Source organism: Tyto alba, unplaced genomic scaffold (assembly GCF_018691265.1).
Source record: "Tyto alba isolate M040663 unplaced genomic scaffold, T.alba_DEE_v4.0 Super-Scaffold_7, whole genome shotgun sequence".
Taxonomy (NCBI): Eukaryota; Metazoa; Chordata; class Aves; order Strigiformes; family Tytonidae; genus Tyto; species Tyto alba.
Window position 1 is genome coordinate 26,689,007 of NW_024881328.1, and position 16,066 is coordinate 26,705,072.

At 35.8% G+C, this 16,066-nt stretch overlaps 1 protein-coding gene across 1 annotated transcript in view; it reads right to left on the reverse strand.

Annotated features, from left to right (window-relative positions):
• Window positions 1-16,066, reverse strand: part of CCDC141 (coiled-coil domain containing 141) — a 99,088-nt gene that overhangs the window by 62,928 nt on the left and 20,094 nt on the right. The window contains exons 3-6 of the mRNA XM_033010928.1: window positions 15,070-15,261; window positions 12,778-12,886; window positions 9,829-10,082; window positions 1,731-1,850 (exon numbers count right to left, since the gene is read on the reverse strand). Of these exons, the coding sequence (XP_032866819.1) occupies window positions 1,731-1,850; window positions 9,829-10,082; window positions 12,778-12,886; window positions 15,070-15,261 (675 nt within the window). The remainder of the gene's footprint in view (window positions 1-1,730; window positions 1,851-9,828; window positions 10,083-12,777; window positions 12,887-15,069; window positions 15,262-16,066) is intronic.

Here is a 16,066-nt window from a genome sequence, read left to right on the forward strand (position 1 = left end):
TAAATAATGTCTTTTGCCTGTAAATCCTTCTTAGGCTAGGCTCTGAACAACTTAAGCAAATCATTTGTCCTGTTCATCTTAATGCAACAGTATCTGTGATGTGGTGCAACCCCTCCCTCTCTAGAGCAGCTCAGCGCCCAAAGCAATTCTCCCCCCGCCGGGTCACATGCCAACCCAAGATGAATAGGGAAAGGTAGTGGACCAGAGCATAAATGCACTCCCTTAACACTCCTGATTGCTTTCTCCCCTATCACTGAGAAACAGCCCACATGGATTGGGAAAGGCAGTGGACCAGAGTGTTAAGGTGTCCCCCCAGCCCACTTGGTTTCTGCCCCCTCTTCTCCTAGCATTTGAGAACAATGACAAAAGCAGTGGACCAGAGCATTAAGGCACTCCTTTAGCCCACTTGGTTTCTGCCCCGCCTCTCTTACCACTTAAGAACAGTAGCTGCTGACAGCCTAATACATCTATACTTGGGTTGTGGCCCAAAAGGTGTGCCAAGATCTAGCAAGTTCCATGCTTGTGAAACTTGGTAGAAAGTACCAGAATATTCCATCATCTGAGCTGGGCTGAAACAGAAATGTACCCGACACAACTCAATTATCTTGGACCCTATAAATAGCAAGACCCTTTGAACTGTCCTGGATCACAGCAGGCTGTGACCAGCATCTCCCCTGAGCTGTGACAACTCCCAGGCTCAAGACTTCTTGAAGTTTGAAGATTGTCTGCCCACAAAGCCCGCGGACTGCCAGGGTGAAGTCAGACTTCTTGATTCTCAGTTATCACCTGTTGAGAAATACTGATGCATTGTGAGTATTTACTCCAAACTCAAGAATAAGGAAATTTTAACTTACTGCTTAAGAACAATAGGAACAATCAATACCTCCTGACAGCCTAGTAGATCCATATGAGGCAATTGTGTCATTGGGGTGAAAGATTGCATCCTGGACAGTAGTGACCCTGGACAATAGTATCATGTCATATGTCCAATTGAAATGAAAATTTTACAGGAAAAGTAAGCTTAAGGGAATTTTATGCACCCATGCATAGGAATACAAAGGAAATAATATTTATGATACCAGGACTAGGAAAATAATATTTTGAATATTGTGCCTAGTTCTTCACTGGCCTTCCCTGAACTTCTACATGGAATCAGTCAACAGCTTCTCAACATTTTCTTTAATTTCATCTTGCTTTTATGAGTGATGATAACAGATTCATTCTCTGGAAAACTGATACTCACAATGAAAATATTCTTTTCAATTATTTTTATTCCCAAGAAATGTGCAAATACCTCTTCCAATCATGTACACAGTTCAGTGGCAATGAATTGTAGTAGAAGTGGCTGGGTTTTATCCTTTACAAACATTACAATTTGGTAATATTTGAATAAAATTGCTTTTCTTTATTTTTTGCAATGTGATTAAATATGTAAACTACCAGTCTGGAACACGATTACTAAATTGAAAAACCAGCTAAACAACATCAAAGATTACTCTTCTTTCACCTTACTTAAAAGTTTAAAAGCTATTAGTGAGAAAAACACTCAGAAACAATGGAGGCTTGCATTAAAAGAAGCAAAATGGAGAAAACTGTCATTTAGACATATAGAAATATATCTCTTATGTACACATACCAAGTATCTACTCCTATATGTGCTTATTAAATGCCAATATTCATGTTTTGCTATTAATTTTTAAAGTTGCTTCACCAATTACTGTATTTCTTACTTTCACTTTTACTTCCATTTCCTCAAGCTCTTGAAGTAACTCTTCATTTTCCAATAGAGATGAGCCTAAATTTTGCTTGTGAAAATAATCTCTGATGTTTTTCTTGTACCAAGATGTTACCTAAATAAATAATAAAAATAATTAATTCTGTGAAAAATTTGAGAAGGGATTGTCCATTTTTTAAAATATGTACAAGACAGTTTCAGGCACAAAAAAGCAGCCCGAATTTTCGTTCCTTTCTTTTTTCATTCCTAACCCTTATGCTTTTATTCAAATGTTTCCATTTGTATTATTTAAATGCTAATAAATGCAGAAGAAAAGAACTGTGTTCAAAACAAACACATATTGCAACATATGTAATAAAATAGACGAAAAGTATGACCAAATTATAAGTTAACACAGTAAAAGAAAAATCAAGTTTTAGTCACACATAGAATAAATACGTTTTATAGCACGATAAAGTTATTGCATATTTTCCCTAGAATCACATTAACATAAAAATATCCCTTTGTGTTTAGTAAAAGACTATAAATCTAAATAATTTTACAAGAATACAAAAAAAAAAAAAAAAAGACTAAATGGGCCTTAGGACCTAATAGAACATCTCCATCCCTGGGCTTAAAAAACCCAGTTAAGCTACTGAGATTGTGTTATGTGGAATAACCTTTAGTAGTTAAAAAAAAAAAAAAATTACATCATACTAGACTTACTTCAACAAGTATATGGAGCAAACATTTTCAGTATACAAGTATATCTTCTAAATTGCACAGAATGACTTGCATTTATTTCTGCTTGATTCACAGTAGGTACCTCTCACTTTCTTCGTAAACAACACATGGCAAGAACTCCTGAGTGAAGGTTTGCATTTTAAATAGTAGTCAGAATGAGCTGTTAGTATCAAAGAGACTTCCGCCAATCTTTTCAGTCTGAAAAATCACCACTATACTTAAATCATATATGGCATACTAAGAATTACTTTGTACTTTAAGTATTACAGATTTTAATAGCACACACACTATGGATTTTTTTATCTGCTCATGTAGAAGTTATTTTTAACAAAGTTAAACAATTACAAAAATGAAAGAACCTTTAAAACGTTGGAAATATTGTCAGTTATAAATAAAAAAAAAAATTGGCACATTATCTCAGAAGTTCAAGAGATCTAGAAAAGTAAACTATTTTACTAGCAAGCCTTCGTTTCTTGACCATATCCTCCAGATGTGTACATACTCATTGAAATATTTTTCCTGGGAGCATGTTTTCACAGAACATTTACTATTGGTTCACCAAAATACAAATGAACGAAATGGATAATAAACACTGTGCTAAAAGGAAAGAAAAATTTTTCTGTAAATTAGGACTGCTCTATATCATGTATCTGCTTAGCAAAACAAACTAGTATTTCTGTAATGCTAGGTGGAGGAAAAAGTCAGTCTTTAACCCTGTTATAGTAAAGTGTTCATGACTTTACCACTTGGCAATATTTCTTTCCATTACAGTGAGTATAATCAGTTGGCTTCCACTACAGCTAACACCTCTGACTGATTTCAGTTGTGCTAGTTTAGGTCTTAAGCAACAGCTGGGAATATTTAACTGCTTTTTAAGAAAGAAACCTACAGACCCTTACTTTCAGTGATTTTGGAGGGATGGGAGAGAATGTTAATATATCTGTTTGAAAAAAACCAATGATTTTCCTTAATTGGTTGAAATCTAAAATCACTTCTGTTGTTCAAAAATTAAATTTTGTCATTCATTTACAATAATTATCAACTCTGTTTGCAATGAATAACCCATACCAGAAATCAAAGGCTCTTCAACATTTTTTTCAGCTTGCTAAACCACCCATTTTGCACTGATTATAGTCTGGGTGTTTTCAATGCTTATAGTCTTCCATTGCCTTCCTACATTCTCCACTGTCAATTCAGAATGAGAAGCAAGTTTTCCAACAAATAACAGGCAAGGAGAGGGACACACAACAAACCAACATCATAGCTTGTCTTGTTCTGCTTTGTTGGCCTTGACCAGATGCCAGACACCCTCTCACTCCTTTTAAAGAAGAGGGGAAGAAAATAACATTAAAACGTTTGTGGTTTGGGATAAAGACAAGAAGATTGCTTACAAGTTATCATCATACATGCAACAGACTCAACTTGGGGAAAATTAAATTACTTTATTTCTAACTATAGTTTCCATGAGAAATAAAGACAGAACCAGAAACACCTTCCTCCTACCCTGTATTTTTCTTCAGGCCCAATCTGACTCCTTCATTCCCAATTCCTCTGCCTACCCCTTCCTTCACCTAGTGACACAGGGGCATGGGGGAGTTATGGTCAGGGCATAACAGTTCCTCTCTGTCTCTCATTCCTCCTCACACCCTCCCCCTCATCCAGAACAGGTCCTCCAGTGGCTGCAGTTCCTTCCAGGACACACATGGGCTCTCTATGGCCACAGTTCCCTCAGGGAATATCCAAACTGCTCCAGGGTGGGCTCCTCCATGACCTGCAGTACAGATACCTGCTCCACTGTGCTCTGTCCCGCAGGCTGAGGGAGAGTACCTGCTCCAGCACCTGGACCACCTCCTCCCTCTCCTTCACTGGCCCTGGTGTTCTTTTTTCTTTCCCCTCCCTTCTCACTATGTCTGTGAAGTGTTTTCCCCTTTCTTAAATATGTTTTAACAGAGGCATGACCACCTCCACTGAGGGGCTCAGCTGTGCCCTGTTGCCAGGCCGGTGTGGAGCCGGCTGGAACCAGCCATGTCAGGCAGGAGGCAGCCCCGCAGCCCCCGCTGTCAGGCCGGGGCACCAGCACCCCGTACGCCTTGGTAGCCGGGGATATTTTTAGGAGGGAATTTCTGGCACGTGCCAATTCACAGCTCATGCACAAATACTTTGTCCTGGGCTCTACCGAATGTCTTGAACAATCTGACACTAATGTGAGACTACAGAGAGAAAGAACAAATATAGCAGAGAACAGAAATTAAGTAACAACACACTTTCTTTCTAGGAATTATTCCTACTAGTAAAACCACACATACTTATATACCGTAAAATAAATGTGGCCTTACCTCAAGCAGTTAGAGCTTGAGCAGCCTGCACTATATATTTTGACATACCTTCTCTGAACTGCAGGATGAGCTATTCTCAATTTCTTCAGTGCATTCATAATAAACTAACTTTGTTAAATACCAGACAGGTTTTTTTCATCACAATAGTCACTGTATTTGAGTGGCTGATGTTTTACTACTTATCTTCAAACTCAAATAATATTTTTATCTTCAGTATGCAAAGAAATCATCATGACAACACAGATCTGTCTTTGTTCATCTTGGGGACATTTCAGCCTCTTCATAACAATACTACCTAAGCCCTTACCTAATCCTCAATACATTTATCTTCACAATATTGCTAGTAAAGCATCCTTGTCTAATTTCATAAATAACAAGTTAGGGCAAAATGGGATCACAGACATTTTCAAATAAAAGTGAAGCACTTCAGTTTAAAGTCTTGGTTTTAGTGATTTTTCTATTATTAAGGACACCCTTATAAAGAAGGGGAATAATAAAATAATCTTTTATGGGAAAAGAACTAAGTATCAGTATTGTATTGTCCCAGAGTAGCTACTAGCAGCTTGTTGTATCATGTTTGTGAAGGACTGTAAAAGACCCTGGAAATAAAAAACCAAACACCACTAAATGTGATGTATACCCATCAACAAGAACATTTCAAGTTCCAATACAGTGCAACAGTCCTTTTCATCCCTGATGCTTCTTGCCTATATAGACAAAAGTACTATATGCTTTTTTTTTTTTTACCTTTTTTTAAAGAAAGAACCTTGTTTACACAATGTTCCCAAATGCAGAAGTTATATAGAATATTAGCTACTAAAATAATAATTTAAATTTCAAAGGCAACTCTCGCAATTGTGAAATATTAAAACCATAATCCATATAGGTACATGCATACTTTAACAAGAATATATATACTCTCAGGAAAGATTATGATTGACCAACAATGGAGTGAGTTTGACAGGATTTCAAACTCATTTGGTTTGAAGATGTGGGGTTTTTTTTACATATGATCAAAGTCTGGGAATCCTATGAAGTTGGCCCATATATGCAAGAGTAGTAAGAGAAACTAAGTGATCACTATCAGGAGAAATACACAAGAGGAGAAGCATTGGCTGTAATTAAGACAGCGGCAAAATCACTGCTAAGTTCACTGGCACCATGATTTCACCAGAAGTAGCTAGCAGTGAAGTAATCTTAAATGGATCTGATTATAGAATTTTTAATAACTTAAATCCATTTATGTCTAAATGTCTTAGCACTCACTATAAAATACAGTTTTTGATATTTATGAAAAAAGCCTTTGCAGAATGTGCTGGAATAAAACATGAAGTCAAAACTTCATGGAAGAACTTCATACAACATTTTGACGATTCACATATTTCTATGAATTAGATGACAATCCTCAGATTTGCCTCCAAGCTGTCTGTGATAAACGCAGTGTTTTCATTTTAAGTATCAGTAGAAATAGCAGCACTATGCTGAGTACAGCTATTGGAAAAAAAAAAAAAGAAAAGAGCATACCACCAGCAGATGTAGTACATGTTTAGACAATTCTCTACACATCAGTTGCTGCTGTGGATTTCTCCTCATATGTGTGCACTTACACATTTGGATTTGCAGATCCTCTTTATCAGATGTTAAAATGAAACCTATTTCTCATAACTGAAATTTGCTTTCAAGCAAAGAAACAACAGAACCTTTTCATATTCTACCACACAAACTCTTTTAGGCAAGTAAAGTCATAAACCTATCAGTTTACTATGTAAAGATTACAAGCGGAGATGAATGACTTGCATTTTGGGGGGTAAAATCCAATGACAGCCTTTAATTCACTGAGATACACCACATGATTTTTCATGTAATTTAAACTACCTTTAATAAAAATGAAATAAAAAAGGGAACTCTAACTTACACCAAGATAGTTGTCCCATATAACTGTCTAAATAACAATTGTAGGCATACTCACCTGTCCCTGAGTTTTACTCAGGTCTTATCTCTGTCCTTGATGTGACCAAGTACCATGAATAATTTTAATTGTCTTATAAGTGCACGATAGGATTGATTAAGAAAATTACTGTCATAAATCTTCTTCCAAAGACAATTAATTATGCACAATATAGGCCAATCTGCCTCTGACTTTCATTAATGAAACGTTATCAGAAAACACAATGCTGACACTTCCATAAAGGAAGGTCATACACCCTTCTCTAAATGTTAAATAAGCACAAATATTTGACATATTGAAAATACTGAGAAAGAAATATGTCACATGTTAGAATCATGACCACCAGATTGTTGTATTCCAATTAGAGATCAAAGAAAGGTGCTGCATTTTTCGTTCTTCAGAACAAGGTAACAAGTAGCAATCTTTACAGCTGCTTGGCTTTTCTTTAAAAAAGCAACCCCCAGATTATGCAGCCTTCTGCATTACATAATTATGCCTAGCAAAACAGAGGGAATACAAAGAGCAAAAATCCACTCTTAGATCTTACACAGCAGAGCTCATCTTCAGTACTCTGTTTTCTCTGTATCCCCTGAAATCCTGTTAATGTCATCAGGAGTTCAATATGCTGTTCTTGCATATGTAGCACCATTAGACATCAAGAAGAGTTCAGTCCGTGCACAGATTGGAATTAGTTTTCAGTTACGACGACAGGCTTTGAGTCTAATTTTTGTCATGACTCAGAAATACATGCATAATGTGTTAGAGGCCAGAGAGAGAAATTTTAAATAAAGTCTCTAAAGGTTAATTTTCCACTGTTTGTATTTACATGTGAATATATTATTTCTCCATGAGACATACAAATTACTTTTCCATAAATGTAGAAATCATACATTATACCAGGTTTGACTAATGAAGATACTAAACAAGTATATTCTGATAAGCATGACATGAAAAACTATTTGAATCTGTCCCTCTGTGTGTATACCAACCTCAGACTGGACACAGATATGAGCTAATAGGTAAATATTGGCCACTCTCTTCAGATGATCAGGCAACTTGTCAGTAGAAAACAGTTTCTATACTTACTCTTTGTGATGTGAGCATGTACCTGAGAGGGAATGGAAGAATACACACAGAATTTTCACTACATTATTTTCAATATCACCTAAATTATGGTGAATTTTAGCTGCTTACACCCAAGTATTTATCCCTTATGTGATGAGGACAAGTAGAATTCCCCAGTAAATTTTATGAAATTGTGACATCTAACATCTCAGACAATGTATTTTTTTTTTTTTAAAGTGTGATTGGCTTCAAAAAAGACCCAAGATATTTATCCCTTACTATGACAACAAGATATTTCTGAAATATTTCCATTTTGAATGTTCCTCCATGTTTTTATACTATGGAATAACACTGGCATGATCAGGTAATTGTAGTAACATCTAATATCTTTGATGTAGAGAAATTATCATTTGTCTAGATGAAATTGGAAATATTTCCAATATAGTGAGTTAGACTAATACTATACATTCAATTGTAGCTGTTGTAAATTTATTATTTCATTACATTGAAACATTTCTTTTGTGAGGACCTCTGTTTTACAGTACAGGTATGTGGTGATACTGGAAAAAAAACCACAAACAAGCAAACAAACAAACCAAACCAAAACAAAGAGTAACAGCAGCAATAATATATATGTGTAAGCAAGTACTATATGGATTCTAATGATTTGCACAGAAATGGATAAAGCCTCCTACATCATTATTCTTGTTTTTCAGTTTTTTTGTTCATCTATTATTTTATAACTACATACTGAGATTATGACACTTGCATAAAACCATACTATTTTTATCTCTTTATTTTTTTTTCTATCTAATCATTAAATAAGTAATACTTGCTCTGTTTCTGGCAGCTACTAAGTGCCCCAGAAATAAGGCTGTCAGCTTGCTTGTGTACCTCAATAATTTTGTCATCTCTATGCAAAATTACAGAGTTGTGCTTGTTGAATATGGTGCTTCTGATCTTAAACCACCACACGGGCAAAGCTGGTGCCTACAGAATAGACTATTGCTACAGTTTCTAACATCTTCCTCTGATACAGGGAGAAACTATTTTGGAGGCAAACATGTAAACTTACAGAGGTATCACAATCAAGACAGTACTGTCAGAGTTCCATACAAAATTTTAGCCTGTTTACAAAACATTGAAAATAACGCAGCTTTAGTCTTGTTAGATTTTGGCAGTTAAAACTTTCATAGGTTCTTCCTCCCCTGATTACTCAATATCCAAAGAGGCAGAGCATGACTCTCCCCATATCCTTTTTTCTGACAAGTTGGTGCAGTTACGTGTTGTTTCTCAAGGAAAATGGAAGAGTCTTACATGGCAGGAGTTTTTCTGATAATGTGGAACACAGAGAGAAAAGCTAGCTGATCGGAATGCTGGGAGATAGGAATGAAAAGGAGAGTGGTAGGACTGGAAAGAGGAAGAGAAAAGAGTAAGACTTAAGTGTACCTAAGCTTTGAAAGAAATGTACAAAACCGTTTTATTTGGGAAATTTGGTAAGAGGTGGGAATTAAGCTAGTTGCAGGTGTGGAAAACCTGCAATCACTACACAACCCCAAAGAATTTTGATTTGTCTCCAAGAAAATACTCTGCTTTCAGACACACCAACTTGCTAACTATGTTATATCTTCTCTTTAACTGACTAGTCCAGAAAAAGCCTGCCACAGTTGTAATTGCTATTACCAATTACTGTTATCACTCATGTGGCTGGAGGTTTGTTTGTGCTGGGAATTCAATTTGAAGGGAACCTAGTTTGGTTTGAAGCACCACATTTGATAACTTACAGGAGAGATCCACATAATGGAAATAGTGCTTCTGAAGACATTAAAGTTATTTTAAAATATGGATGTTATAGTTACAAAGTCAAGTATTCAAAAGTTAGGATCCCATCAAACAGAAGTGGCACAGGTATAGTGGCCTAATAAAGATATTTAAGGTCCTTGTCTGTAATAGTACCTACTGTAAAACAGTTGCTAGCTTTTTTTTTTTACTATGACTTCCCTTAATATAATACGTCTTACCTGGTTCTCTTGCTGGTGCCACAAACAAATTTGCAGAACCTGCTCCAGTCCTCGGCGCTGATGTTTAAGAAGTCTGTCCAGTTGCCGCCTCCTGTCTTGTAGTATTTCAAGGAGATTGTCAATTTTCAAGCAGCTGCTCTGAGCTCCCTGAATCAGCTCTGGATTTGAATTTGGCCCCTCACATTTGAATTCTTCTATGAATTCGGTTAGTTCTTGGCTTTTGTTTAAAAGTGCAAGTGACTTTTCCAAAAGCTCTGTAAGAATGAAATTTCACAGGAAAAAATCCCATGTGATTTATAATTCTAGTAGTGTATTTCAAATATTACTCAAGTATTTTTAAAACTACTTTTTTAAAAAAAAAAAATGCATACATGAGCACAATGTCTTTTCATGAATTGTATGAATAGGTTATAAATAAATACTTCAGAAGATTTTCATCCTAAGATATTTCAATTTGGACAGTTACAAACCTACAGTATACCTACAAAGGTATAACTGTGTATACACATACACATATGTACATATAATATACACATATAATGGTGTACTGAGAACCATTGAGACAAAATCCAGATCTGATATTGTTTTCTTAAAACTGAGTTCTTTTTGATCGTTTCCCAATCTTCAGGTAAGCTGAAGTGGAATTTCTTGCCCTGATTTCTGTGTGGTTCAGAAACCTCTGTAGTTTTTCATTAGTGATGCAAGTGAAGTTTAGGTCTTTATGTCCCTCACAGAAGTTAAAAGGAAAAGTTCTCCTGTCTGGGGGATGTTATAACCTTATGACTAAGTCTGTCACAAATATCAGGAACTCCTACTTTCTTCCCATAATTTCTACCTAGATACAGTCAGGGTTAAAATTCAGTGGACTAGTACACTTAAATGACCTACTAGTCATATGTCTGTTCTAGATACTTAGAGCCACATAGTACAAAAACTATTGAACAGACAATGATCAGTGTTTTATAGGTCTCTCAAATGAAAAGGGAAAAGTTTTAGATATGGAATGAGGAAGAATGGAAGCTAAATCAGAATAAGAGGCGTGCATATATATATATGTTTGTGTGTATATATGTATGTGTATAAATTTTGCAAGGAGCTACTAGTGAACCAACTAACAACAGGGAGCAAACAGCTGAAACATTAATCTTTCCAGATGAATACCCTTATTCAAGATGAAGTATCCTAAATCTCCATACCTTCCATATGGAACACCTAGGGAAGATGCAGAAGTGGAATGCCTCCACTTCTCCAGCCACTAAGGGCTAACAAGAGAGTTTAGTTCCCATAAGCTCACTGCGGCAAGCCTGCCCATTTTACTTCTTGCCCACAGAAAGGTGCTTTTAATCAGAAATGTTCTATTTCAGTCCATCCAAAATGGAACACATAAAAATGGATGAGGATAATTTATGTTTTCACATGATTTATTCTGATTTGAAATGCATTTGTTTTCAAAACTTTTTTTCTTTTTTTTTGGTGATAAACTGTTAATCACATACTGGTAGAGCCAATACTTTGTAAAAGGACATATTTTCAGCCACCTTACTTTGGAGTGGGTAGTCAGTATGCTTCATGCAGAAGTAAATACAAACACTGTTTTTTATAAAATAGCTCAATATGGGTTTTCCAAATTTGATGTGGTTAAAATAGATTAAAAAGCCTATCAGTTGCAATCACTTTCTTTAACCTGAGAAAAGGTTTATCCCCATCAAAGCAGTCTTTCTCTGGTAAACCATTTGATTCTTACAGTTATAGACCCTCTTTTCAGCAATAAATTACTGACAGATAACTTCAAGTTGGAATTGCTATACAGTGAGCACTTAGCTCCCATGAAGATTGAATTAAAAGACCCAAGACCCATATTAGAATTACCGTAATTTAATTCCCTATTCAGTCCCCTGAGAAGAATACCAGGCATTCAAGGTAGCTAAAAATACTTAAGCTGGTACTCCACTAGTGAATAATAAAGTATAATAGATATTCCACCAGTTGTTAATAATCTTATAAGAAAACTTGGTTAAAATTACAAAGATGGAGTCTTAAGTTTTATAAAAATTACAGAACCATATGGAATTTCAAAGGTGTCTGAAGTAGTCACACAATGAGGTTGGTTTTGAGAAAATTAAATTTTGCCCTTTTTTGAATTGTTGTGGTAGTTTTGAAGACTACCACAACATGGTAGAAGATGCTTCACATGAAAACTTGAATGAACAAAAAGAAGTCACATGGAAAAATTTTCTAGGCAAACATATGTGCAGGAAAGTTGTGGTGAAAGGGGAGTTTTTCCAAGAGTGTTACAGTTCTAGCTGCAGAACCTCTTGGATCAGCCCCACTCCTGAGAGGGATAAACAAAATGCAGGGAGTCACTGTAGGAAAATGGATGCTGAAGCTTGCTAGTTGTGACCTCTATCTCATAGCTTCCACCCTCACTTCACCACTTCTTCAAACTCCAATCCTAGTCAAAGGAAAGCAGAGAGCATACTTCTCCCTTGGCGACTCTCAGGAAACTGTAGGACTTTGCAGGGAATTGTTAGTAAGCTGATTGGAAATTTTCTAATGGAAAGTTTTCATTGGTAGCTATGATAACTTTCATTAATTTTTCCATGGAACAGAAGGATCAGTTTAGAACTTGCTTGCCACTCAGCACTAAAAGGTTGGTTTCTTAGTAGCTCACCTGACCTGAACTGCCTTGAAATCAGAATACAGGCTTATCACTAGCTGCTCTGCAGCAATGAAGATGGGACCATGAGAGAGCTAGCTCAAAACCAGGAATTTCATATCTTTCAGCAGGCCTGATAAAGAGTTATTTCACCATTATATTTTTAGAAATAGAACATTTTCAAATTTATTCTAAGATTTTATTTTTTCTGTGAATACTCAGAGGAAACGTAAAATAATCCTTTAAACAGTCAGCACAATCACACATCATCAGGAGTGGAATACTGTTTGTACCTTTTGTATGATGCTCCTGTTGCAGAAGGAGTTCTCTCAGAGAGTCAATATTGTCAAACTCTTGAGCATTTTTCAGAAAATCTTCAACTTGGTCAATTTTAACAGCAAACTGCATTAAGAAAACAAAGGGTGGGAAGAAGCATGGTATAATTTTCTTTTGAAGAATTCCATCATGATCTCTGTATTATAGAAAAAGTTAATGAGAATTTGTAAATTCTTGGGAAAAGGCATTTTTAGTGACTGGTAAATACAGAGGCTTTTTGGCCTCTATGCACCTTCTGGTTTTTTGAGGTTCTCATTGGTTGAGGGAACCCAAATTTCAGTTGTCACACTCCGCAATTACAGTTTGTCACATTATGAATCATCTTTCCTACATAGCCTTCAGACCTACTAAAAATAAATTCTTATGGAAGAATCTGTTCATTTCAAAGCCTTCTGTAAAATAATTTAATACGAATGAAGCCTTTAACTTAGGTCTCCTTCCCAGAACTTCTTTCTAATGTTAAAGTATTGAAGGGAAAAAAATGTTTTAAGGGCAGTATCAGGCAGAAATACAATCTTCAAAGCAATCTTTTGAAGGCAGAAATGAGTAGCAAATTTAAACTAACTAATGTTATGGTAGACACAGTAATTATAGTGGGAAAACAGCATCTCTGTAATGAAGACTGAAGTTAGGTTACTCCTTTACAGCTCATTTTTCTATGGGTTCCATATTTTAAATATCGAAACATGCTGTGTTTCAGGGAGATCTGGAACAGATTTGGTAATCTGCTGAAATTATTAAAACTAAGATTCAAATTCTTTATTTGGCTTCCACCTTTGCAAGTGCAATTCCAAGTATGAGTTTCTCAATTTGAGGCAAATATTCTGCATCCAACCCAATCTATAAATTCTACTGCTTCACTTCAAAAATGAAGAAACCAGTACAGATCAAATTTATGTTTCAGTGTAAGCATAGATGTTGAAATCTGTGGTGAAATTAAGAAAGGTGAAAAGCAAGCACACTGCTTTTTGTGTCTTTTCTATTGCTCCACATTTTTTTCCCTCTTGATCTGCATCTTGGAAAAGAAATCCATTAGGTATCAACATTTGAGGTTCAAGTTTTCATTTTCCCTAAAGACTATTCTTGAGATACATTGTATTTTATCACAATAAAGCAAAGATTTCTATAATCACGGACTGTTGTCTAAAGAAAAGCCTTTCTATAACAAGTTTCGCCAACTCCTATTTAAATCGATATTGCATTTCTTCTTCCCTTCAATATATAATGGGTGCGGTCTGTGCTGTGCTCCAGCTGCTGAATTTTGGCTTTTTGTTATAAGTCTGTTGCAGGAACAATTCAGCTTGCTCCTTAAGGATTTAGTCTGCACTAGGTCAAGTCTTGGTAGTACAGAATTTATCATAGTGATATTTATGCCAAATCTGTACTAATTTCTTTGTATAATACACTTTGCCAGGACACAAGAATTAGTACATTGTTGGACTTAGGACAGTCAGCAGTAGAACGGTTGCTCCAGTAATTTATAAGTGGCACTGGGCTATGGTAGAAACAAAATTATCAGGGAGAATTATTAAACTCTTCAAAGCTCCAGGGATGCGAGGAGAACTGAATGTAAGGCTACAAAGGGTGAGGACACACCTGCAGGGCATGGAGTCCCTCTCTGCTTTACCTCCCTGGGTATAAATGAATTAGGATAAGAGATACAGAGAAATAGGTAAACAGGGAAAGACAACACTAAAATTTGTCTCTGGGCTCACACAATTGTCCTTTTGTGCACATCTGCACATGGAAGTCTCAGGTAAAGGACTGGTAAGTTAGACAAATGTTTAGTTTGCATAATTACAATAGCTCTAGGGATATTTCAGTGTAAAAGCTTCAGTGGACAATCTTCAATAAACATTAATGAAGGCCCCTGAGAATTTAGCTCTTTCAATGCCAAATAAGTTGAATTATAATGAATGAAAAATATTCTGCAGAATGTCCATAGCTGCTGAATTACAAATTTTAAGTTTTGGTCCAGTTCTATTTTTCACTGTCACTTTCTGTCAAGTACAAATTTTGGAGACATCATGACTAAGATATTTCTTAAAGTCTACATATTTTTTTTATTCAGTTTCATCCTGAGCTATCCAGAAGGTGAAAAAGAAAGGATGCATCTAGAGACTTTAATTTTCTTAATTGCTTAAACCTTTATGCATTGAACATACATAACAGAGTAAAATTACGGTGGACAGAATACTTGTAAAATATGGGAGGTTTCAAATTAAGAGTAATTTGATTTAAATACAAACCTCCAGAGCATTTTCGAAGAACACTGAAGTAAGTTCCAGAAGTGCCTGTCGTTTCTCTAACATAATGATGAGGGCATCCCAGGCATCTCCAAGGGTCTCTGCCATGGCATCATAAACCTGACTTTTTTCTTTGTTCTCCTCTGCAACCTTGTCTGCTTCATGCAGCAGGTCCCACACTTGGTCTTCCAAAGCCTGATAAGAGAAAAAAAAAAAAAAAAAAAAAAAAAAAAGAAGAAATAATCTGTAAATAGAATCCAAAACACTGTGCTGATACTGGTGTCAGGATACTTCAGTGGGTCTCAAATTATCCACAAGTCTTCTACTCCTGCTTTACTTCCACTTCCTAGTGATAAGAGTGTAGCTGTTCCTGCACGTTTCATAGAAAGCTTCTGAATTTCATCTGTGCTTAAGAAGCAATATTTTCATAAAATTTCATTTTAAAAGGTGTTAAGAGAATTTATTATTCTATTACTAATACTTAGATTCAAATGGATCTACATCTCCTTAAACAGAGATCTTCTTGGAAGTGGTAGCAATGCAGATATTTTGGATCTTCTTTCATATGCCATCATACTACATTACCTGACATTACAAGATTTAAAAGTTTGTAAGGTAACTTACTCGTAAGTCTCCAATGACTTCAACACAATCCAGACAAGTAGCTTGAACATATGCATGTGTTCTCCAGAAAAACATGACATTTATGCAATGTTTCAAGTTCCGCTCACTGCATTGTTCAAGCTGGCTGCCAAATAATAATAACTTATTGTCAAGAAAATTGTTCTGCGTTTCATTCCCTTTACTAATCTCACCATGAGAAAGATAACTGTTGGGCCATTTCCAGCTTAGGTTAAAAATCTTTAGTGTGTCAGAAAAATCGATTAACATTTCTTCTATTTCCTGTCCCTGTCCCCCCCATCTTGGGTTTTATCATGAGCATGAATTAATTAAGTTCCACTTTCTGCTGTTATTACAGGTGCTATCACATAAATGTGTA